At 42.2% G+C, this 26,640-nt stretch overlaps 1 protein-coding gene across 1 annotated transcript in view; it reads left to right on the plus strand.

The window, feature by feature from the left end:
• Positions 1-26,640, plus strand: part of FAF1 (Fas associated factor 1) — a 278,015-nt gene that overhangs the window by 40,987 nt on the left and 210,388 nt on the right. Inside the window, exons 4-6 of the mRNA XM_048498943.1 lie at positions 4,570-4,778; positions 17,408-17,499; positions 18,379-18,470. Of these exons, the coding sequence (XP_048354900.1) occupies positions 4,570-4,778; positions 17,408-17,499; positions 18,379-18,470 (393 nt within the window). The remainder of the gene's footprint in view (positions 1-4,569; positions 4,779-17,407; positions 17,500-18,378; positions 18,471-26,640) is intronic.

The following is a 26,640-nucleotide window of genomic DNA, read 5'->3' on the forward strand; positions in this document are numbered from 1 at the left end:
ACAGTAGAAAACCCCTGTTCCATAAACTGCTACACTGATCTTTGCATCCAAACCTGTGGATGCAAGTTCAGATCAGGTAGCCTTGCAAGCAAATCTTGGGTTGTCTCAGCATACTTTTTATATGTCCATAACCTACTGAAGATGATAACTTTCTTCTCCAAAGAAATTTTGGAGTGATATTAGCAGTTCCCACTTAATTCTCCAATTCAGAATGTGTCCACCTGTATTAAATCATAAAGTGTTTATCCAGATACTGTATTATGTTGCTGGTAAATAAAGTATAGTGAAATGTTCATAATTCTGCAGTACAACAAATGTCATTATGGTAATGTCATTTCAGTAGGGCATGAAATACCTATTTAGTGTGGAATAATATTATAAGATATCTTATATTATTATAAGATACTCTATAATATAATATATTATTATATAATTAGATTTATTTATAGGCTAGGCTCTAAAGGTTCCAATTATGCACTGGGTTTTTCACCTCTCATATTATCATTGTGCATTAAAAACATTTGTGACAGTTGGCAATAGTATCCTGTGACAACAAGGGAACTGTAATCAGAAAGGAAAACTGGCAATCTTTTGTGGTATGTGCTGAAGTCCCTTTGCCATGAGCACATGACTTTTTGATCTAGGCCTAATGGAATATGATTCGGTAGGACACAAGCTGTGGCTTAACTTGGCAAACCATGCTTCCAACATCCAGTTTTTAAATTCACTGAACTTCATAAGCTCTCCTGTTGTAGCATAGACTGATCTTTTCTTGAAACAGCCAACTTAGTCTGTTATTAGCTTGGCCACTCAAATTTCTGTGCACTGATCTAGCAAGAACAATCTGTTTCACATTCAAACTGCCCTTTTGTGTGTCATGTGCAAAAAAAGATGGAATGGAGAGTAGGGAAAAGTCCTGTGTGTCAGGGTTCCTACAGTGAAATCCTTCTCAGCATACTTATTGCCAAATGGATGGATCAGTGTGGCGAGTTCTCACATTTATTTAAGATTGGAAGATTAATTTCAGGCAACTTCTTTCCTTCTCCCTGTTAGCTGTGCTGACCATCTCTGTGACAGAAAAAGTATTTCCATACAACCTACTCTACCATGCCAGGATCTCTGAATTGGGACCATTGTAGTTTTGCATAAAATGTATACACCTAGAACAAAGCCCATCCATTGTTTGTTTGTCCTAGCTCAGAAACCACTCTTGACCTCAGAGCTGAGAAGTGCTCTTTGTTCTTTCAGATTAGTGAGAAGGAAAGAGCTCTGTATATAAGGAGAATCATAATACTTTATTCATCTTTTCCTCCCTCCCTGGGGAAAGCAGAATGATGGAAATTAACCATGTTGGGATAACAAACATGCTGATGTTAAGTGACCTCACTTAACAACTACATTTTTGTTAGTATTTTTTATTTTTATTTTGCATTGAAGCTTTTGTAACCATTATACAGAAAGTCTATAGAAAGCATAAATTCCCATCTAAAAAATAGACAACATTTAGCTGTCTAGATTATAATGCAAGTGTTCTTGGTTTAGATATCATGACCTTGTCGAATGTATTCCCTGCCATAACTTTGTATTACTAAAATGAAAACGATAATAAAGGTGAGAAAGATTAAACCATAAAGAAGACTATCAAAAGTCTACTTTGATACACCTGAGAAATTACAGTGCAACATTGGAAAGAAGACAATTTCTAATTTATGATAGACATAAATTATATATGGCTGTTCAGAATTGTGCTTTGAAGAAGCCAATGTAGCTCCCACAGTGTCTGATAACCATTCTTTGCTGTGAGCTGTCACATTTTGTATCAGCACCAATCACCCAAATACTGTGAATGAATATAAATTCATTCTTGAAAGTAAGTATGTCGATTGTGATGGACCTGTATGTTTTTATGGAAGTTTCAAATAAACAATTCTTTGTGTACTGATTAGAGGTGAGCACAGTCTTTTTTTATTTGGTAAATTTTTGGTTCAGGGTTTAAAAACCCAATTTTTAAAAATAAAGCCAAATAAGCTTTATTCAAACTTTTACTAATTTTCTTTTTTTTTGGGGGGGTGGGGGGTTCCTAAAACCTGAACCAAATAAAAAAGATTGTGACCCACTGTCCTGCATTTCCCAAGTCAATGTGGTTAGTCCAGCATTCAGTTGAAGCTCCTTCTCCAACTGTGCAGCCTCCTACCTCCAGTATTCAAAAACATACTGCCTCTGGATATTGTGGTTCCATTTAGCTGTCATGCCTGATAGTCTCTGATAATCTGTGGTTTCTCAAGTCAAGGTAGACTTGGGAAATGGCAGCAGGAAGAACTTCAACTGAATCCTGGACTAAATTCTAGTATTCAGTTGAAGCTCTATTCTCCCTTCAAGACAACATAGACCTGGGAAACTGTGGCAGGGAGAGAGAGCTTCAACTGAATGCTGGACTCCAGCTTTCAGTTGAATTTCTTGCCCCTTCCCTCACAGCCAAAAAAACTGAATCATATTCAGCTTTTTGGTGCCAAGGCCATTGGTTTTTTGTCAGTAATTTAATACCTGATGTGGCTTTTTGGGAGTTTTGAAGGTGATTCGGCTTTACCACTAAGTGGTAAGACTCTGCAAATCATGACGATGAAGGTAAAGTTTGGTGGGTACATGAGAGAGGGGTTTTTTGGTGACAGCCCTGCAATTCCCCAGGGAGGTGCGCTTCCCCCTCCTCGTTGATCTTCACAGGGCAGTTGAAGACAGTTTTATTTAGGACTGCATTTGATTTATTTAGCTTTAATTTAAGTTTTGTTATTGGAATTTTAAAATTATGATTTTTATGGGTTTCAGAATTGTTTTTATTGTGTTTTTATAATGTTTTACTTATATTGTAAGTCGCCTTGTATTCTGCAAGGAATAAATACATCTAATAAACATTTTAAATAACAAATAAAGCTATATGATGTATATATCCAGTGTTATAAATACACAGTGATAATTTGGAACAGCATAATCCAAACCAGTAGTTTTAGCTTCTGCTTTTCTCTGAAATTTGTTTAGTGAAGCAATGATGAAAAGCAGATCATTTGTTCACTAATAATTTAAAAGCCTACCAGATTTCAGTATTTTGTATTTCTACTCAGTTTAATTTTTTTCTAACGGTATCAAATGTTACATAAGACATGAGTCTGATGTAAAACAGAGTCCTTGATTTAGAAGTGTCTAACCCTCTGTAGTAGAAATCATAGAACTGGATCCAGCAAAAAAGCTTGCAAAAGGAGCTGGTAGATCACATCTTTCCCCATCTTTTCATTACCTTAGCAACCTGCTGCTTGTCTTTCTTCTGTAGGATAGAAGGAGTGGGTGAAATCTTGGGCTATTGGATCCCTTTTGACCACCAGTGGGAGCTTCGTGAAGGTGGGAATCTGTGCACACGGTGCAATGATGCCACTTACCTTAGAAATGGTGGCACAGTGCCAGTCTTGCACTGTCCTCCAAAAACTCTGAGAGGGAGAATGCTAGCGTGTCCCCATTGCGATGCCAGTGCTTCTGGGGTAAACCCAGAAGTGATGCAATTGTGCTGCTTGTACAGAAGCCCTTCCTTTAGCTGGCCTGCTTCCATCTGTTGCCCAGCTGAGGGTTGGTGGGCAGCCCAGTTAATTGGTGGGCAATTGCCTGCCATAAGAGGTGAATGGGAACCCTGGTGAAATCACTCCCTCTTCTTCTTTCACTAGTGGCATGTGCCAACAGATCTGGAAGGCAGAACAGTTTCAGCCTCCTCACTGAATTCCTTGTACTGTACTACATTTTGTTGATGAAGCCCTCTCAGAAAAGATGAGTAAAAGGTCTGTCCTGCCATGCCTATCCATGAGATTTTTTTGCTTGAAAATACAAGCATCAGGTGCCCTAAAAGTATCCAAGCTATAAAAGAGTGGTTAAATCCTGACCATTTAAAATATTTCAAACACTTAATGTATATCAATTTGGGGCTAATTCCTGGAATCAAAATGTTTAGTAAAATAAAGTAACAACAGCTCCTTTGGATCAGACCAAAGCTTTGTCTGGTTCAGTATCCTGTTTTACACAGTAGCAAACCAGATGCTGACAAGCATTAGTCCTTCTCCAACTGTGCAGCCTCCTACCTCGATAAACATACTGCTTCTGGATATGGTGGTTCCATTTAGCTGTCATGCCTGATAGTCTCTGATAATCTGTGGTCATCTCAGCTGGTGGTTTTCATGGCATCTTGTAAATGATGGGCAGATTATGTGAAGAATAACATTGTTCCATCTGTCCTAGATCTACTTTTTATTGATGTAGTCAGAAGTAATTTCATTAGGCACAGGTTAACCTGCTCTTGTGAGACCTTGGAAGCTGAGCAGGATTGTCAGTGGTTAGTGCTTGGATGGAAGACCACAGCACTTTCCACCACCAATTTCATTAGGAGGAGTCCAAGTGTAATCTGTGGTTTATCTTCTGCAGCATTCCTCAAATTAATCTGTCAATAATGTTAGTACAACCAAAATGGCACATTGTTGCTAAAGAGGCTGGCTTCCTGGCTTCCTTTATTTGAAATTCAATTTATATGTTTTTCAGTGAATACAGTGGAGAGACTTTACAAGGGCCAGCCTATGGTCCCGCTAGTCATCCTTCCTCGTCATCATCAACACCTTCCTCATCGTCTGCATTTCGCCATGTAGTGCCATCCAGACAAATAGTGGAGAGACAGCCACGGATGCTTGATTTCAGAGTGGAGTACAGAGACCGAAATGTGGATGTGGTACTTGAAGACAGTTCTACAGTTGGTAAGATTGATTGTAGAAAGAACATTACATAAATAAATTTGTGTTTGTGGAGGGGATGTGTCAGTGGCAGAGCACATTTTGCATACAGAAAATCCCAGATTCAGTCCCTGTCATCTCCAGTTAGAAATATAAGTAGTAGTTAATGAAGATCTCTACCAATGTACTGGAGAGCTGCTGCCAGTCAGAGTGGTCAACACCGACCTTGATAGATGAGTGATCTGATTCTGTATTCTTGTATTCATAGGGCAACATATTTTAATAGCCTGTGTGATGAGCCAATAAATTCCCTATAGTTGTCCCCATCCCTAGGTCATTAGTATGGTAATAAAAATTTGAACTGAGGTGAAACAATGGTTTCTTAAAATGTTTTAAATAGGAAAAAATCATTTATTTGGAACAGCCCACCTGCAAATCGTGTATGTGTGTGTGTGTATAATTCTCTTCCTCCGTAAAAGGAATATATATAATTCTCTTCCTCAGTAAAAGGCTGTTGGTAAGATGGGATCTAATATAGGGGTGTCACACTCATTTGTTATGAGGGCTGGATATGACATAAATGTGGCTTGCTTGGTTGGACCAGGCCCTGGCGGGGGGTGGGTGGGTGGGGTGACTGCCTCAGGTGGCCCAGAACAGCCATGTTGGGGGTGTGTGCCTGGAATGGTGAGCCCACAGAGAGTGGGGTGGCTGCCATTCCAAATAACTGAAGTTTTGCTGCATTTGCTCCATAGCCCTTCTCAGTGATCTTCTAACTCCCTCTTAGCAACAGTCATTATGTTCACCAACAAACTAGTCTATAAAAACAAATGGTATGATTTTATAACCAACATGTTTTCCCCATAAAACAGAGCTTGTATGCACGACGAAATAACAGTAACATCCCATGCTGAAATTGTACTTTGAACTATTGTCGTTTTGTTTCTTCATAGGCTGGAAGCCTATATAAGCATGATTGCCAAAGTCTGTGGTTCTGTGAGAGTTTGTGGAGCATGAAGGGCAGCTTTATGTCATTGAGTGCATATCTATAGAGCAAATGTAGCAAGACGTCAGTTATTTGAGATGGCTCACAAACATATTTCCTATTAACAATACACATTCAATTAAGAGATAATAGGAAAAACTTTGCAGATTGCAAAATCAGTTTGTTCCCTGTCAGCTGAAGTGAAACAATGGATTCTTAAAATGTTTAATATGTAATAGCTTGTCAGAGTGTGACACCTAGTGGTGCACATAATTTATTTGCAGAGCATTTACTTGTTTATCATCCCCGCCCCCCCCCCCCCCCCCACACACACATATTTGCTTTTCCACTACGTTATGCATCAATTAGTTGCTTGCAGTTTGGGAGAATACTAGTAATATATTTGTTTTCTCTTCTTGCTCATTGTAGTTCGACATCAAACTTGCACAGGTGTGTTTGACAAAATGATACACAATCTATGTCATCAACATTTGAACCAGCTATTCCATTCTTTAAATGTCTACGTATACCAGGAAAATCATACAACAATTTTCATATCATTAATAAAGAGTGTAATGTTCTAACAATCATTATTCCCCCCCAAAGCTCAGGGCATTAGGGAAGGGTTCTCATGGCCGTGTCTTTTTTGGCTGTTGCCTCACTAGACGCTTTTATCACCTCATCCAGAAACATGGCAAGGAGGTGTACTCCCATTTTTTACTGTCCCCAAGAAAAATGGGGACGTCCAGGCGATACTGAATCTTCAGTTTACCAACCACCATCTATGGAAATTCAAATTCAAGATGAGTCACTCTGGTCCACAGTGGCCTCCCTTCAGCAGGGGGACTTCCTGACATCTTTAGACCTATCAGAAGCTTATCTCCATATCCCCATCCACCCGTCTCACTACAGGTTTCTCCGTTTTGCCCTTGGTCCAGAGCATTTCCAATTTGTGGCCCTTCCATTTGGTTTGGTGACCGCTCCCGGATTTTAATGAAAGTTTTGATCGCCCCCATAGCTCTTTTTCGCAGGGAGGGGATTCATCTTTATCCCTATCTCAACGACATACTCATCGGGTCGAGATCCAGAGCACAAGCATGTCAGGACGTACAGAGAGTCCACCAGGTCCTCACCCAACACGGCTTCATTATCAACGAAGTGAAAAGTTCCATGGTACCTTGTCAACGGATGGAACACCTTGGTGCCACCATAGACACCACAAATTGCACACTCTTCGTTCCTTCGCACAAAATTGCCAAGATCCTGGAGATCACCAACAAGACCATTGCCCAAGGTGCCTCAACTCTTCTTCAACTTGACAGTCTCCTCAGTCTTCTGTTGTCAACCATGGACATGATACATTGGGGCTGAGCTCATGCAAGACCACTACAAATGATACTACGTCCCTGGACATGCCAGATCATTCTGAAGAGGAATATTCCAGTAACAGTTTCACCCTCCGTGCGTCTCAGTCTGAAGTGGTGGATGGTTCCACACAACCTGAACAGGGGAAAAGCCTTTCTAGTGCATCATCCAATACACCTCTTCACCGACACCAGTCTGATGGGCTGGGGAGCGACGTTGGGTCAACTGTGGACGCAAGGCACCTGGTCCTCGGTTCAACAAAACCTTCCCATCAATGTACTGGAGTTGAAAGCGATTTGGCTAGGTCTGATGTACTTCCATTCTCAAGTGCATCTCAAGCATGTTGTAGTCCACACAGACAAGGTGTCAGCAAAATGTTACATTAACCACCAGGGCGGCTCAAGGTCCTCTCGACTATGACAGGAAGCCTTCAAACTCCTGAAGTGGGCAGAGATGAACCTGGCGTCTCTTTGAGCCAAACACATCAAGGGCTCACTCAACAAGGAAGTGGATTGGCTCAGCAGGTCAACGCTGAGCGAAGCAGAGTGGCAACTGAAACCGCAGGTATTTCGGGCTATTACCAAACTATTTGGGATACCGACAGCAGACCTGTTTGCCTCTCCAACCAATGCACAACTTCCCGTCTTCTGCACAAGGTTCCATCATCATCTCGCCTTGGTGACTGATGCCCTCACAGCCCACTGGCCAGACGGACTGCTTTATGCCTTCCCTCCCATTCCTCTTCTCCAGAGATTCCTTCACTAGGCTCAATGAGAACATTGGGAAGTAATTCTGGTGGCACCTTTCTAGGCCAGGACACCGTGGTTCTCAGTATTACAAGAAATGTCCACCAAACCTCTGTTTCATCTTCCGGTCTCGACAGATCTCTTGTCACAAGGTCCCATTTATCATCCAAATCCAGGTTGGCTCAAACTGACCACCTGGCTATTGAGCAGAAGAGGCTGATCAGGAAAGGCTTTTCCAGGAAGGTTATTGACACCATGTTGGCAGCTTGTCGTAAATCAACTATTGGCATTTACAACTCTTCCTGGAAGGCCTTCGTTCCATGGTGTAGATGAAAGTCCATTGATCCTGAGAATCCCACCTTACCTGCAATCTTGGATTTTCTACAACAAGGGTTTCAAGATGGCTTGCGTAGTGCAACCCTGCATAGACAGATGGCAGCACTCAATACTGTTCTTCCAGAATTGCACGTGTTTCCAGTTTCCAGGCATCCTGACGTGTTAAAGTTTCTGAAGGGGGTACAACAATCGCAACCCCCTGTCGCTCACCGCTTTCCATCATGGAGACTCCATGTTGTTTTGGATGCCTTGACTCATCCACTGTTCGAGCCTATACAGTCAATTCACCTCCGTTGGTTACGGATGAAGTTGCTCTTCCTCATAGCTATTACATCAACCAGACATGTCTCAGAAATTAAGGCCTTGTCATCAAATCCTAATTTCTGCATGTTTTTCCCAGACAAGGTGGTTCTGAAGTTAGATCCTTCCTTTAGACCCAAGGTAGCGACACCTTTTCATTTGCAACAGGACGTGGTCCTGCCAAATTTTTGCCCCGATCCCACTCACCTGAGAGAGCGTTTGTGGCACCATTTGGACGTCCGTCATTCTCTCAAAGCTTTTCTCATCCGCACTGAAAGCCTTAGAAAATCGGAATCATTGCTTATTAACATTGTACCACCTAGGCTGGGGGATCCCATGTCAGTAGCTTCTATTAGCTCGAACATCAAAACCTGTATTACAGAAGCTCATTGGGCTTAAGGGGTTCCCTTTCCATCAGGTCTCACTGCTCACTCCACGTGAAGTGCAGCTGCGAATGCAGCCTTGCTGAAACATGTCTCAATAGAGGAGATTTGTAGGGTCGCCACCTTGGCAAATCCATCTTCCTTTGTGAGACATTATAGGCTGTCTTCCTTAGCCGCCAGCCAGGCTTCCTTCGGTAGAAGGATTCTGGAACATGTTATCGGTAACTAATGCCACCCACCGTATTGGGTGAACTTCTCTGGGAGATTCCAACAAGATGGATTTCTCCATCCAGGAGAATGACCCATTGGATACTTACCGTGAAGGGGTCTTCTCCTGGGTGGTTGGAATCCATCTTGGCCCTTCCTACGTAGCATTCTTGGTCAATAACTCATGTTCTTTCATTAGCTAAATCAGGGGTAGGGAACCTGCGGCTCTCCAGATGTTCAGGAACTACAATTCCCATCAGCCAATTGGCCATGCTGGTAGGGGCTGATGGGAATTGTAGTTCCTGAACATCTGGAGAGCCGCAGGTTCCCTACCCCCGAGCTAAATCCTTCCTCTTAGAGCCTACATTTTAGATACTTTGGTCTAATTATTACTCCTATTTTTCGACTTCTATAGTTAGGAGGCTGTTTGTTCCTCCCATTGTTGTTTGTTCCAATGTTGCTGTTTGGTGTGTTCATTGTTCAATTCTTGTTGTGTCTAGTTTTTTCCTCAGCTAGTACAGGAGCGAAATGGAATATCTCCTGGGATGTCCTGGAGAAAAGCAGGTATAAAATTGTTTTAAATAAATGCATTGGATAAAGGAGGTAGAAGACATGATCTTGCTCCTCTGCTGCTGTGCGCAGACAATATTTATTTGTTTGTTTGTTTGTTTGTTATATTTATATACTGTATGGTATGGTTTAGTTTACCAGAAGTAAGAAACAAGCCATGGTTTGTAGCCTCTTCACCTCTCAGCAGATGGAATATCTTGGCTGTTCTGCGTTTTCTGTATTCAGTGGAACGCTGTCTGAACGCTGTCTTTTCTGTATTCAGTGGAACGCTGTAATAAGTGGAACGCTGTCTGAACAAGGCCATTCATAGAACCATAGAGTTGGAAGAGACCCCAAGGGCAATCAAGTCCAACCCCCCGCAATGCAGGAACACATAATCAAAGCACTCCTGACAGATGGCCATCCAACCTCTCTTTAAAAATCTCCAACAAAAGAGACTCCACCACACTCTGCGGTAGTGCATTCCACTGTCAAACAACCCTTATGTCAGGAAGTTTTTCCTGATGTTTAAGTGGAATCTCTTTTCCTTCACCTTGAACCCATTACTCCTGGTCCTAGTCTCTGGAGCAGAAAACAAGCTTGCTCCCTCACCAACATGACATCCCTTCAAATATCTAAACATGGCTATCATGTCAACTCTTAACCTTCTCTTCACCAAACTAAACATACCCAGCTCCCTAAGTTTCTCCTCATAGGGTATGGATTCCAGACCTTTTACCATTTTGGTTGCCCTCCTCTGGACCTGTTACAACTTGCCAATATCCCTCTTGAATTGCGGTGCCCAGAACTGTACACAATATTCCAGGTGAGGTCTAACCAATACAGAATAGAGAGGTACAGTTACATCCCTCGATCAAAACACTATACTCCTATGGATACAACCAAGAATTGCATTGGCTTTCTTGGCTGCCGCATCACACTGTTGACTCATGTTCAGTTTGTGGTCTACTAAGACTCTCAGATCCCTTTCACATGTAGTGTTGTCAAGCCAGGTGTCATCCATCCTATATCTGTGCATTTAATTTTTTCTGCCCAAGCATTGTAGCTTCAATTTATCTCTCTTGAAATTAATTTTGTTTGTTTGGGCCCAGCTCCCTAATCTGTCCAGGGCATTTTGAATTCTGACTCTGTCCTCTGGGGTATTAGCTACCCCTCCTAATTTGATGTCATCTGCAAAATTGATTATCATGCCCTCTATTCCATCATCCAAGTTGTTGATAAAAGTATTGAATAGCACTGGGCCCAGGACAGGACCCTGTGGCACTCCACTAGTCACTTCTCTCCAGGATGAAGACAAGCCATTAATGAGCACCCTCTGAGTTCGATCAGTCAACCAATTACAAGTCCATCTAATAGTAGCATTGTCTAGTCCACATTTCACTAGCTTACTTGCGAGAATATTATGGGGCACCTTGTCAAAAGCTTTACTAAAATCAAGGTATGCTATGTCCACAGCATTCCCTTGGTCTACCAAGCTTGTCACTCTATCTAAAAAAGAGATAAGATTGGTCTGGCCTGACTTGTTTTTCAGAAACCCATGCTGGCTTTTTGTGATCACAATACCGGTATTCCCTTCTAAGTGCTGGCAGACCATCTGGACGGTAATTATTGGGATCCTCCTTTTCCCCATTTTTGAAGATGGGGATAGCATTAGCTCTCCTCCAGTCCACTGGGACATCTCCTGTTCTCCAGGAGTTCTCGAAGATTATAGCAAGTGGCTCTGAGATTACTTCTGCCAGTTTTTTTAAAAAAATAATATCCTGGGATGTAGTTCATCAGGCCCTGGAGATTTGAATTCCTTTGAAGTAGCCAGGTGTTCCTGTTCTAACTCTTTATTTATGCTGTGCTGAATTTCTCCTGCTGCATCTTCTGTTTCATGTTCTCCTGGATGAGTACCGTTTCCTTTTTGGGAAAAGACTGAGGCAATGAAGGTGTTGAGCAGTTCTACCTTTTCTCCATCCCCTGTTAGCATTTTGCCATCTTCTCCATGCAATCTCTATCCTTTTTCTTCCATTTTCTACATTGTTTTACAGCAACAATTATTATTAAATCTTTTGTCTGCATTATTGGATTCTAACATCAATGGCATTCTGGCCTTCCCATCCATGTGTCAATCACACTATTCACGTAATATATGAAAATGAACATGGGTTTGCAACCAATAATACATTCAAGAGTACATTCTGGCCACTTATAGCTTCGTAATGTATCATTAACAGCATACGTATTTGCAGACAGTTTACCTTTCAGTGTATACCTAAAAATGTGCTTAGTGATTGTTCCATAGAATCATTGAGTTGGCAAAACAGGGTCAGCTTAAGGCAGTGATGGCGAACCTTTTCGAGACCGAGTGCCCAAATTGCAACCCAAAACCCACTTATTTATCGCAGAGTGCCAACACGGCAATTTAACCTGAATCCTGAGGTTTTAGTTTAGAAAAAATGGTTGGCTCCGAGGCACGCAATACTCAGGAATAAGCTTGGTGAAGTAACCGTGCAACGCTTCAGATGGGTGAATCACGATCCTAGGAGGGTTTACTCAGAACCAAGCCCCCTTGTCAGCAACCGAGCTTACTCCCAGGTAAAGGATCATGCCCAGGCCAGCCTAGATGTGTGTGTGTGTGATTTTCCACCCCCTCCCACATGATGAACTCTGTGCGCGAGTGCCCACAGAGAGGCCTCTGAGTGCCACCTCTGGCACCCATGCCATAGGTTCGCCACCACTGGCTTAAGGCATCTCTGACAAGTGTTTGTCCAGCTATTGCTTGAAGAGTGCCCATCAGGGGGAGCTCAGCACCTTCACTGCTGAACTAATCTTGCTGTAATTTTTCCCCTAATGTCCAGTTAGCGCCTTTCTGTTTGTAATTTTTACCCATTATTGCTGGACCTATTCTCTGCTGCCAACAGGAACATTTGCCTGCCCTCTTCTAAGGGACAGCTTTTCAAATACCTAGAGAGCAATAATGTTTGCTTTCAGCTTCCTCTTTTCCAGACAGAACATTCTCAAGTCCCTCAACCTTTGCTCTTACGGTTTGGTCTCCAGGTCCCTGATTATCCTTGTCACTCTCCTCTGTCCCAGCTCCATACTGTCCACATCTTTTTGAAGGGAGGTCTCCAGAACTGCACACTGTGCTTTAGGTGTTACCTGATCCAGGTCTTCTACGCTCAAAGTTTGCATTTACTTTTTTTGCTGCTGCATCACACTGACTGCTTATCTTCAGCTTATAGTCCTCACTAGATATGGTTCACAACCAGTGCTATGAAGAAGTGTATCCCCCATCCAATATGTGTGCTTCTCATCTTTGTTACCCAGCTGTAGAACTTATCCTTGTTGAATTGCATCTTTTTCACATCTACCCACTTTTCCAGTATGTTCAGATCACATTGAATTCTTTATCTTCTGGGGTGTTTGCTACTCCTCCTAGTTTGGCATCTGAAAATTTAATGAGTAATCCCTTTACCTTCTCATCCAGATAATTTATAAAAATCCTGAAAAATACTGAGTCCACAACCAAGCCTTGTGGCACCCCTCCAATCAACTGAAATGCCATTGATAACTACTCTTTGGATGCAGTTTTTCAACCTGTTCCCTATCCACCTAACTATCCTAGAATCTAGTCTGCAGTGCTCCAGCTTATCAATCAAAACATCATGGGAGGCTCTGTCAAAATCTTTACTTAAAACAAGGTAAATAATCTTGACAGTGTTCCCATGATATAGTAACCTTATCCCATGATCAAGGAAGGAACCAAGGTTGATTTGGCAGCACCTGTTAGGGACAAATCCGTGCTGGCTTCCCTGGATCACCAAGTTGTCCTTCAGATGCTTATTGATTGACCCCTCTAAAATGTGCTCCAATATCTTCCTTGACTGGCCTGTAGTTTCCTGGGTCATCCCTCTTCCCCTTTTTGAAGATAGGGATAACATTCACTCTCCTCCAGGTCCCTAAAGCTTTGCTTGTAACATTTTCAGTTATAACTGCTGTTGCAGCAAATGTCCACGAGATGGAGCTATGTGACACCTCCAATGAATAAAGATATAGCTTTAATTTTCATCAGGGTCTTGCAGCGTATCTACCTAATGCTACAAGAATAATAAATATTCATGATTTAGTCATGATACATTTGCTGTTTGGATGAAACTTGGTCTTATAGTTAGAACTGCATAATGAGTGACTTATTTAAAAAAACAAAACAACCCTGTCAGGGAATGCTTGAATTTAGAGGACTGACTTTGGACCATAAAAGAAAAATAAAAAAAGAAGAATGTGAAGAAAAGAATTTCTTGTGCTTTAAGTGATGGATGTTGTAGCTCTGCTCAGCTTGATCATGGAGATTAAGAAGTCTTTAACAGCAATAGCAAGAACAAATGAAGAACTCCTCAGTGATACAGGAGGGTATAGTGTTTAGTAAAGGAACTTAAGGCTTACTCAGGTGAGGTGCCCTGTTCATCTCTGCCATCTCAAGCTCAAATATTTTATTAGTTTTATGAAAACATGTAGGTCGCTTTTCATTAAGCTTCAAAGCAGGTAACAAACTCAAACCTAGACTTTGTTAAAAAAAAATGCCAAGGTAATTTTCACCACATAAAGCATTTTTAGGTGAGAAATCAACTAAAAAAAATGGACTGTATATCATGATATTTTAGATTTTGTGCAAGGACAACTGAAATTGAAAACAAGAGAGCAATTACATCTGAAGGGAATCTCCTGTGAGTGTTTTTACTCACCTACAATTAAGTGAGTGATTTAAAACAGACTCATCAGTATTGGATCCATTCAGTCCAGCTTCTGACCTGGTCTTGGGGTGGAGACAGCCTTCTCGCTCTCACAGATGATCTCTGGAAACAGCTGGATCAAGGCAGGTCAGCATTGCTGCTGCTTCTCAATCTAACATCAGTGTTTGACTTGATCAATTACGATCTTGTGACCCACTGCCTTGCTGAACCTGGTATGAGGGGAACAGCCTTACAGTGGCTTGTTTCCTTTCTCCAGGGGCAGGGACAGAGGGTAGCATTAGGGGAGAAGGCCTCATCATACCATTTGTTGATGCATGGGGTCCCTCAAGGGGAAATCCTCTCCCCAGTGTTATTTAGCATCTATATGCATCCTCTGGCCCAGCTGGTCTAGAGTTTCGAGGGGGATGTCACCAGTGTGCTGATGACACCTAGCTGTATCTGTTGATGAGTGTCCGGCCAAGTGCCACCCTGGATAATTTGCCCAGTTGTCTGGGGTCATAGTGAAATGAATGAAGCAGAGCCAACTGAAGTTAAATCCAACTAAAGTAGAGGTCCTGTGGCTGATCTGTGGGGATAGAGGAGTGAATTGCCACCTTCTGGCTTTTGGCAATGTGCAGTTTGCACCTAAGCCATCTGTCAAGAGCCTGGTTGTGTTCCTCATTGCCGCTCTTTCTGTGGAGACCCAGGTTGCAAATGTAGCCAGATTGGAATTTTACCACATACCTCAGGGCAGGAAACTGACACCCTTCTTGTCTTGCCTTGACCTAGCTACAGTGATTTATAAAATGGTTACCTCCAAAATGGTTACAACTTACTGTACATGAGGCTGCCCTTGGGCCTGGTACAAAATGCAGCTGGTACAAAATGTGTCCTTACAGAGTGATCCCTGGCCTGAAAAGTGTCTGGCTTTAAAAGTGTTGAGCCAGGGCCTTTTTGGTCCTAATCTCAGCCTGGTGGAATGCCTTGTCAAATGAGGACAGGGCCCTGCAGGATTTATCTCAATTCCACCAGGCCCATAGTTAAGGGAAGCAATGGTTTGAGTCGACTTTCTAGCCTCCTTTGCCTTCCCTCTCCTTTCCTTAGTTTTTGCATGATATATATTTCTCTTTCCATTATGTATATTTACATGCCACACTGGGCCCTTCAGGTATAGGGTGGGATATAAATCTGATAAAATTAATAAATAAAATTTATTTAAAGGGTTCTTATTGTTTTATTAATTTTGCGTTTGTATCAATATTGCATGTATGTGTTGACAGCCACTCTGAGTCAGCTGTAGCAGGGAGAGTGGAGTATAAGTTAAAAATGAATGTGACAACAACAATCATAAAGGTCACCTAGTGAGATTCCATGGCAAACTGTGGATTTGAATCTGGGCCTCTAATTCTACACTAATACTCTAACCACTACACAATGCTGGCAACCACTGATGTTTCCAAATCCCCTTTGAAAGGAGTCCTAGGAAAGAGCATTTTCTGGTGCAAGAGTTGTCATATGCCAGACATCACTGGTCTAAACTATCTGGTCTAAGATAGCTCCTTGCTATCCTAATAAGATAGTAGCTGAATGTAGAATTGCTATGAATTTATCTGAGGCACATTTACCACCTGTCAAAATTCATAACAGAATTGTCTCTGACAGCTGCATGTCAGAGCATAATTATTGATTGGGAAACAAAAACAGATTCCTATGTCATTTCATTAGCTTGCATCCAAAGCCAAAGCCTTTCCTTCTTCCCTTTCCTACTGCAGCCCTGTTTACCCTTCAGAAAGTTTTTTCTGAAGTTAGAGTACTCAAAGGAATGGAGTAGGATGTGATGCAGGGTCTGCAGTGCCTGCAACAGGAAAGTGGAAGCACACAAAAACAGCCTTGGAGTCAAACCACTGAACTGACTACTAGAATTTGGAAAAGCAAAATACAGCATGATTATTAATTCATTAGGCTTCCAAGACCTAATGTTTTGTTTTGTTGCTGAGTAATTATGGCCAATACAAGGACATAGGCAAGAGGAGGTTTCCCCCATTACATGTCCGAAGCTCTGCCACCCCCCGTTTGTGTTTTTTTTTTGTATTTTAAAAGTGCTTTTCAGTTTTTGGCCTGCATGGAGCGCAGGTTTTAGGCTAGCAGCACCAACATTTCAGGGATTTGTTGGGAGACTGTCCTGATGATACCACCCAAGTTTGGTGAGGTTTGGTTCAGGGAGTCCAAAGTTATGGACTCCCAAAGGGGGTGCCCCCTTCCCCATTGTTTCCAATGGAAGCTAATAGGAGATGGGGGCTACAGATTTGAGGGTCCATAACTTTGGATCCCCTGAACCAAACTTAACCAAACCTGGGTGGTATCATTAGGAGAGACTCCTAAAGATACCCTGAAAGTTTGGTTAACAATTGCACCCCTGACAGCAGGCACCCCCCTCAATTTCCCCAGATTCTCCTTTTAAATCCACCCCCTGCATGGATTTAAAGGGAGAATCTGAGGTCCCCAGTTTAAGCATTGAAAGTGATGCTAACCCCCAACCAGCATCACTTTCAATGTTGTTTTAACTGGGGATCCAAGATTCTCCCTTTAAGGTGGATTTAAAAGTAGAATCTGGGCTCCCTAGTTTAAACACCATTGAAAATGATGCTGTTTGGGGGTGGATTCCAGCATCACAGCAGCCACCCATTGGGAGGGGGGGGGGTAGGGTGCAAAACTCAGATTTTGCACTGGACTCCATTTTTCCTAGCTACGCCTCTACCCGAAGGAGAGGGCAGAAGGGACTGCTGGCTGCTGGCTGGGAGCCCAGCCAGTGGGAACGGGGTGGGCGGGGCAGGGGAGTCTGTCGGCCCTGGCCCCAGAGAGCTGCTTTTATAAGCACTGAAGCCAGGGGCAGGGCTTGGCGAGGCAAGGACACACACCCCAGGGGTGGGTGGGGTCATGACCCCTCCCCCGAACCCACCCCATAAAAAAATCTATACCTACGTCTCTGGGCCAATAGCTTGTAGAGTGCAGGAAAATATTAACCCTGATAATATGTTTTTGTTTGCAGGAGAAATCAAACACATTCTAGAAAATGAACTTCAAATTCCTGCGTCAAAAATGCTGCTAAAGGGCTGGAAAACTGGAGATGTAGATGACAATGTAAGTTCCTGTTTTTGTTGCAGAATCTTGTATACCAAGTTCTGATGATATAGATGTTCTATCTAGTGATATGCAAGCAACGTTTGAAATCTGAATGTGGTGGTGCATCTGCTTTTACAAATAGCATGCCATCAATAATCATAAAACATGACAGTGGATACATAATGTAGTTTGGACAAATGTGCAATTTAATTGATTTTATTATCAATTTGGTACAAGAGCTCTTGGCTAATGTAGCTTGATATTCTAAAAAAGGCTCACTGGAAAGAGGCAGGGCCAGCAGCTGTTTCCTGTTACATTCTTTGAACTTCTCTCCTAAGTTTCAGTTTCCCAGAGTCATTAACAAATTTTGAGTCCTACTATAAATTCAACCTGTTATTTGTGGAATAGGGTGGTGAGGCTGCTGCTCATACTACATTCCCCCCCCCCCCCCCGTTGACACTCTTTCCTACAAGTCTAGATAGTTCTGATGTCTTGAACTGGATGTTCTAAATGTCTTTCAAAACTGCACCTTCTTCTAGCTTTTGGATGTCTCACATCTTCTAAATTCGTAGGATTCTAAGCCTTTTTGTAGATGGCCTATTACTGGCATTGCTGGCAAACATGTGGTCAGGCTCTGGCCTTCCCAGTTTAGAGTGACGTCTTCTATTACTTGTAGAGTGACATTTTGTATTACATGTATTACTTTTACTTTCTGAGACCTTTGCTTTAAAGTTGATGAAATGGAGCAATTCATTGTGGCAACAGAAGAAATTTGTCAGAATATGCTGCTATTAAGTATGTTGCTGCATATTTAATTATAATAAACCATAACTAGTTTGATAACAGAATGCATAATGGAGACATTTTGTAACTTCTGATATGTTTTTCACCCTATAGATTGTTCTAAAAACTCTACACTTGCCAAAGAACAACAGCCTCTATGTTCTAACGCCTGATTTGCCACCACCATCTTCCTCAGCTTTGTCTGGGTAAGACTCTTTAAGAGATATATGTATGAGCAGAATGAAACAGTATGGCCCTAAGAGGGGGGAAGACTACTATAATTGTGCATAATTTCTTTCCACACTTTCAAAATGCATGCATTTTTTTCTTTTTTCTTAGCTCTAGTACCTTTTATAATAGCCATTTATGTATGTATGGTAAAATTGTAGACTTGGAAACTTTTCAGCTTGCATTCTTAGATGACTATTGTTTAATTAATTTTTAAACTCTTCCTCTTGGCACCCGATATGCTACTATATAGTATGAAATAAATTATAACAAATGGGGACCCACAGGAATTGTGGGAAAGAGATGTTGTTCTGTCCTCTTCTGGAAGCCCCTCATCTCACATGGTACAGGGTTGGCAGTCAGACGATCAGTAGTGACTTGAGGCTGAAAACATGTAAGCCACTGCTGATCATTGGACTGGTGGGTCATTCAGCCTCCCCCTGCTTCCAAATCAATTTCCCCCACATCTCTCTTAGGCTCCTTGCTAACTAGCCACTCACATCACCTGCCCTCCTCTCAGCTCTCCATTTGACTCCCATGATTCCCATTTTTCCACCTGCTATCTGCACTCCTCTTTTCTGTGTCCCTCCATTGTCTTGTGTCATTTGGGGTTGCTATAGCTATGCTCTGCACAGTCTGCACAGCTCTGCATCAGATAGGGAACTATTTTGGATTCAGTTGATATCTCATCAGATTATTTACATTAAATAGCTTGTTTCCATGACCTATGAGTTTTTCCTTCCTCCAGCAGTCTGGGTTTAATTGATTTCTTTATTATGAAACAGCATCAGGAAAGGAGCATTTGGACTTCTATTGCCGGAACTAAGCTTAGTCAATATTGCATTCACCATTATACCCTATGTTATCCTCGCAGTCTGTCACCCCACCCTGCCCACCAATTCTCAAGGAGGGGAGGATATTTGTCCAGTCCTACAGACTGCTGGAAGGAGGAAACCCCCCCCCCCCCCATAAGGGTCAAAGCAACCTACATTCCATACTACTGAGAGAGCTGTAATAGCAGGTGGCTAACAAGCTGAAAATGAGTCTGAGAAAGGGGTGGGGGAGGTCTGAACAGAGAGCCTGAAAGTGCCCAAATCCTGGGTGGGAGATAAAACATGACAATATCCCAGAAATCTCAATTTAAGCAAAAAAGAGCTATAAGATTCCTTGAGAGGCAACCCTCCTTAACAAACACAAAAGGAGTTTCCTGTCATTTTGTTGCTAAGAAGAGTAATGATCCAGATTATAGCTGAAAGTGGGGAAAGGGAGATCCATTATCTTCTCTCATTGGGGGAACCACAGTTTTCCAGTTACAGTGAACAATATGCATTTATTCCAGTTGAGTCTTACCTAGATTAATCCTGACCAAATTTGTAGCTTCTTTTGCTTGCAACTTGCATACTTGTCCTAGTTGATTAAGGTCAAGCATGGGGGAAGGGCACAACCCCCCCTTGGGGGACATTTTAAATCTGTTCCCAAGTTTAGGCGTCTTCCCAAGAAGGTTGAAGGAGGCAGTGGTCAGGCTGCTTTTGAAGAAATCATCCCTGGACGCCTTTGATCCAGCCAACTACCACCCAGTATCTAGTATTTTCTGTTTCTGGGTAAGTGTTGTGGCCCGACCCCCACCAAGCAGCAGTCAAGACAGCAGTCTGGTACTTCACTGTTTATTTAAAGGCAAGGATCAACACAAGCAAAGGCTCACTCAGAGGCGTATAGCCTATAGGGACATGGTGTCACCCATGTCCCTGGATGCATGCCTTTTGGTCACATGGGGGGTGCTGGGTGCCCTCCCACATGATGAAATGGCATGCACCCCAGCTGCATGCTTCCGAACCCCACCCCCAGCCTCCGTGCAGATTGGCTTTTTGCCCTCCCCAGGCCCTGGGAACGGCATGAGCCGGCCTGCAGGAAGGCGGGGGCGGGGCTTGGTGCCTCTGAGTCCTGCCCTCGAGCATGGGGGGAGCGGGTGGAGGGGAGCACCCAGAGAAGGTGTTGTCCCCAGATGCCGTTTTCCCCTGATACACCTCTGGACAAACTCACCCCAAAACAATGTTGCTTCCACACTGTAGCCTTATTCCTACAGTCTTATATACAGAATGGCCTCCCCACTAATTGCTAACCTCCCCCAGCTGCACTCCCTTTGCCTGGCTCCTGCAAAGACTCCCTGTTTCTCCTTGCTTTCTCTAAGGCTGCCAACCTGTACCTCTGCTTCTGTAGGTGGTTCTGCAGCCTTTATAGTTGTTCCCAGGGTTCAGGTGACCCTGGGGGTATAGGAGCTAACGGGCTGTCCCCTGACTGAATAACCGGCTACTGGGGAAGGACAGAGCTGGGATCTGGCAGTAGCTTTGAGGTAGCAGTTTCTGTCCTGGTGATTGCTTCCTCAAGAATTGCCTGAGCCCCTGGCCCTGATCCTGTGTCCACTACTGAAAGCTGAGGCTCGAAGTCTGCCTGAGTTGGCTGGGCCTCTGATGGCCCAGTCACAGCCTCCTCCACTCCAGACTTCATATCTGAGGCTTTTGCCATGCTGTGGGTCTCTGATGGCCCAGTTACAGCCCCTTCTTCTTCAGACTCACTATCTGAGACTTCTGCATGGTGCAGGGACCTGGCAGTAAGCTAGTTCAGAGAGCCGTGTCAGAATAGTTCTAAGCCTTTCTGAAGGACACATCGGCTCTGGGACCATTGTAGTCCACTTTCCAGCATGGGCATGGGATAGAGACTGTTGTTGTCCTCTCAGACAATCCCAGTAAACAGCTGGATCAGGGTAAGTCAGTGCTGCTATTATTACTTGACCTCTCAGCAGCATTTGACATGGTCGATTATGATCTTTAGACCCCCCCCCCCTTACTGACATTGGGTTACATGGGGCAGTTCTTCAATGGATAATCATATTTCTCCAAGATCAGGAACAAATGCGTCTCAACACAATACACACTGGAACGTGGAGTCTCTTAGAGGATTATCCCCTTCTCAATGGTTTTTAATACCTTATATGTGTCTCCTCGCCCAGTTAGTCCAAAGTTTCAGGCTGGTATGTCATCAATATTCTGGGCACCATTCCAGATACTTTGGCCATGTGCTTGGGGGCTATTGTGAAATCGTTACATCAGAGTCATCTGAAATTGAATCCATCAAAGTTGGAGGTCCTGTAGCTGGGTCAGGAAAGCTCAGGTCAGGAAAATCAGCTCTTGATTCTTGACAGTTCTTGACTTACACCAGCTTCCTTCCTCAAGAGTTTGGGTGTGATTCTGGATTTCTCCCCTTTTTTGGAGATCCTGTTCATAAATACTTTCAAGGCAATGTTTTTTTCATCTTTGCCAAGTCAGGAAACTGATACCCTACCTATCCTGCCCTAATCTAGCTACATTGATCCATGCCATGGTCCCCTCCAGATTAGACTACTCATTCTGCAAGGGCTATCTCTGAAGTTGCTTTGGAATCCACAACTGGTCCAGAATGTGGCAGTGTGGGTCCTTATGGGAACCCTCTACAATCAATGCTCCACCAGCTGCACTGGTTCCAGATTGAGTATCAGATCAAGTTCAAAGTTCTGGAATTGACCTTTAAAGCCCTAAATGGTCTGAGACCATTGTATCCGTGGAAGTGCCTCTTCTGATTCACCCCCCCACTCCCAATAGAGCACTGTGCTCAATTGGAAACAACTTCCTGGTGGTCTCTGGCCCAAAAAATAACCAACTGTCTCTTGGCTTTTTTAAAGCTCTTTTTAGCCTGTTTGAGAGGCTTTTTTTTAGCTCTTTCTCCAGTTTGGTGGAAGTCTCTGTTGAATGAGACTTGGGCAGTGCACGATCTGGTTATTATACTTCCCACTGTTGTTGGGTAGGTCTCCCTGTTATTGCTCCTGATAAAATTTTACCTACATTAAGTGATTCTCCCTTTATATGGGTTATATAGAGATAATTTATTTTAGGGTGCTGTCTATAGCTAGTTAGGTTTAAATTGTTTAATATTAATGCATAGGTATATATTTTGTGGTTTATATTTTATTGTATACTAGCGGGCCTGGCCATGCGTTGCTGTGGCAATTGTCCTTCTCATCACAGTCCGCAACCCACACAGATGTCCATGCAGGTTCAATGATCCCCAGCATAGCCTTTTGGGGTGGTCAAATGGAATCCCTCTTTCCCTTTTCAATGCACATTGTTATATGATGCTGTCTTGTTTTTTTAGTATAAGGTAACCCTTTCCATTCCACAACAGAACTGTCCAGAGTGTGAATCCCGCTGTCCATGAGGCTGGTTGACACGCACAGTCATGGCTTGGGAAAGGCAGAACTGGGGCAAGGAGGTTATCCCAGTCAGGCAGCAGAGGCAGGGTGGTGAGGTGCTCAGATCGAGGCCAGCTCCCTGGGTTCTTAAAGGGCCACATGCAAAAGAAACGGAGGCAGTAGTGTTGGTTCGCTCCTACCCTGCGGATTTTCTTAGAAGAAAAAGGCAAACTCCAGCTCACTTGTAGTAAAAGAGAGCTGTGGCAAATATGGGTGAGGAAGTGGGTAAGTGGTGGTTGGATGTGAGGGAGGGCAGAGTGAGGTGAGTGAGGATGAGCTGGATGTGTATTGTGTGGTAGTGGGTGAGGCACAGAGAGTGAAAGTTACATGCGTGTGTGTAGGGGGGAACCCCACCTGACGTCTCACATGGCAAAGTGGGTATGTGTTTCACTTCCCCTCGTATTACCTACCAGTATTACCTATTTACTGTTTTCACTGCTCATCTCTGCCCATCTGCGTGAACATTCTAAGCCCTCATACCAAGCCCTCAGGCTACAGACAGGCTGCACGAACATTCTAAGGGTGACAGTTAATCAGAGCCAGCTTCATGGCCTGGTGCGCCAGGAAAAAGTTGTGTTACCTGGCTCAGGTATGGACTTTTGGCTATTTGAAGGTCCGATTACCTGCCCGCAACAGGGAGGAATGTCCTGTGAAAATTTGGGGGCGATCCGTCCAGCAGCTTCTGAGGGAGACCATCAGGGACAAACACACTGTTAGATTTTTATATATATAGATAATTGTATTGGTGTTAGCTGCCCTGAGCCTGACTTTGTTGGGAAAGTGTGGGATAGATATCAGATAAAGTAGATAATAATAAATAAGAGCATGCCTCTGCAAATGAAAGATTTATAGTCATCTAAATGTTCAGAATATCATTTTTAGTATTAAACCGTCAGATAATTTTATTACATAACAATTGTGACTGTAATTTCTGGGTATTGGAATAGCAGTTATTTACTAGAAAAATCTCACTGACAGTGAGATTTAGAATTTTTTATTTTGTACTTTTTAATGAGACTGTTTAAAAATCTCAAAGTTTAAAGATGAGAGATAAAGCAAACAAACAGAAGCTCCTCTCATTTTCCATACTAGCAAGATCTTCTGGCTGATTGCTGAGACTAATCTGTTATTGCCTGCTGTATTAGCTACAACAAACATTACATTTACATACTGATTTTATTTTTGATTTAGTGTAAATAAACTGTCATAATAAATTTGGATGTATGTTGACAGGGGCCTGTATAAATCTATATGTTTGCAATGGAAATGTTAATAATGATGTGTCCTGCTATTTTGTTAAAATTTAGATATATGGGGAAAAAAATGAATAGATACGATGAAGAACTGAGTGCCCCCCCTGCAATTCATAGGACACTTTTGAAGAGGTTAACTAAAACCGTGGAGCTGACAAACCATTTCCACATCAGACTTCAATTCTAAAATGATCATTTCTTTCAAGATGAATTTGTATACAAAAATAAAAGCAAGTTGGGGTTGTTATTGGATGCTATTCCCAGTTATAGAAACTGCAGAGAATTTTCCACTTTATAGCAGAAGCACAAGAGTTAAAATCCTTCAAAACTGGGGAGGGATGTTTATGTTAGTGGTACCAACATTTCAGAGTATCTTTAGGAGACCATCCTGATGATACTACCCAGGTTTGGTGAAGTTTGGTTTAGGGGGTCCAAAGTTATGGACCCTCAAAATGTTGCCCCATCTACTATTAGCTTCCATTGGAAACAATGGGGGATGGGAGCCCCCATTTTGGGGATCCATAACTTTGGACCCCTGAACCAAACATCACCAAACCTGGCTGGTATCAGCAAGAGATTATCCTGATGATACCACCCAGGTTTAGTGAAGTTTGGTTCAAGGGGTCCAACGTTATTGACTCTCAAACTGTAGCCCCATCTACTATTAGCTCCCATAGGAAACAGTGGGGGATAGGGCACCCTCTTTGGGGGTCCATAACTTTGGACCCCCTGAACCAAACTTTACCAAACTTGGGTGGTATCATCAGAGTGTCACTAGCCTAAAAACTGCACCCCCTGGCAGCCGACAAAGTAAAAACCCTAAAATATTTTTTAAAATTACACCTCACTCGCATATAAGTCAAGGGGGGCTTTTTCAGCACAAAAAATGTGCTGAAAAATTCGACTTATATGTGAGTATATATGGTACTTTTTCTATGCACAAAGATTTGAAGGATTCAAAGTAGATATAAGATCACATGGTTTTGAATACTCTAATATGAAGTAGAGATGTTGTTTTTGCCTCTGTAAACTATTTTAATGTGTAGCCTTGGGTAGCCTTATTTTTAACTAAGATAAATTCCTGGTATTCACTATGTGTTTATTAGACAAGGTACTTCCTCTAATGCTGACTTCACACTTAGACAAATGACAGTACAATGTAATTTGTTCTCTCAAGCCAGTGTAATACATGGGGATCTAATTAAACAAAGGACCAATTACTGTCTTCCTTTACACTACCCTAAGGAAGCTGAAGGGTTTGTCACAGCGGACTTCAAATGCATGCTGTTGAGTGAATAAGTGTATATTTTCTTTATTTAAATTCTGTCTTCTCTATCCCAAGCTACTGTGGTAAACAGTAGAACTAAAACAGTCCTGTCCAGTTAGTAGGTTGTATTAGGTTTTTATTTATGGCAGTTTTACTAAAATAAAGAAAATTCAATTACATATGCATTGGAGAGGAGTGCAAACACTGGTTCTGATATTAACTCCAATTTAAAAGCTTAATAATACTTTTTGTCTAGTTCTTGATTTCTGTGAGGCTGAATATCCCATTGAGCATAATACAAGCATAGAATTGTTTGTCAATCTCCATCTTATTTCATTTTTCATTAGGTATTTAAATATCCTCTTAAATGAAAAATGTAAATACAATAGCATAATAGTTTATAAGATTAAAGTGTTGAACATCTACCAAATCTACTTTAACAAGACATTTCTGAAGAGCATTTGTTCCTCTTTAAACTTTAAAAATGTCAGAAAAAGTAAGTTCTGAAGTTGGGTGAAAGTTATTAAATTCCTCTTTGTTTGCCCTGGTGGGACAGGGTTGTTGTGTAGGTAATATACTCAAGAGGGCCTTGTATGATTTTTGTGATCCTTTTTGTTTATAACTGATCAATCAATGGCAACGTCTACTGTCAACAATGAGATTTGTCATATATTATGGAAAAAATAATAGTCTTTCTGATTTTCCTGATAAGCTTTGAAAACTCGTAAGCAGTAATGCAAATATAGCATTCAAAAATTATTCAGTTATCAGAGGAGACTTGAATAGGGTGTTTTGCAGATGAGCTTTGTTGCATTTATTGTTGTTCTGGGTTTTATAGTATCCTTTGCCGGCTGGCATTTGTTCACCAGTGTGAATTCCTGGAGAAAGGTGGGCTGTAATTGTTTTCATTTTTGTTGGCGTATTGCATCTATTTAATGCAGTTGATCTCCGTTTGTGATTTTTGGTCTGTTCCTGAAGGTTTCAGTCATTGGATGCATGAAAGGATAACCACTTTTACTCACTCTCAAATTATCCTTTTGCCTGCTAAGAACAGGTATATTATTTACCACTCTGAAGGTGAGGAAAATTGGGTAGCCTTCCCATTAATTGCTAACAATCTACTCTGGTGCTATTTCCACATACCATGGCACTTTCAGAAATTAAAACCACCACTGTGCAGATAAGCCTATAGAATTTGCAATCAGAAAAGAATAAAGGAGATGAGTAAAGTTAAAAATGACTCAATAATGGAGACAATATGATGGTGATTATAGGTGTATTTTTCTTTTACGCTCCTTTAAATAAAATTATAAGCCTTATCAAAAAGCAGTTATTTTCTTTACTAT

The sequence above is a fragment of the Sphaerodactylus townsendi genome, linkage group LG05 (genome assembly GCF_021028975.2).
Source record: "Sphaerodactylus townsendi isolate TG3544 linkage group LG05, MPM_Stown_v2.3, whole genome shotgun sequence".
NCBI lineage: Eukaryota > Metazoa > Chordata > Lepidosauria > Squamata > Sphaerodactylidae > Sphaerodactylus > Sphaerodactylus townsendi.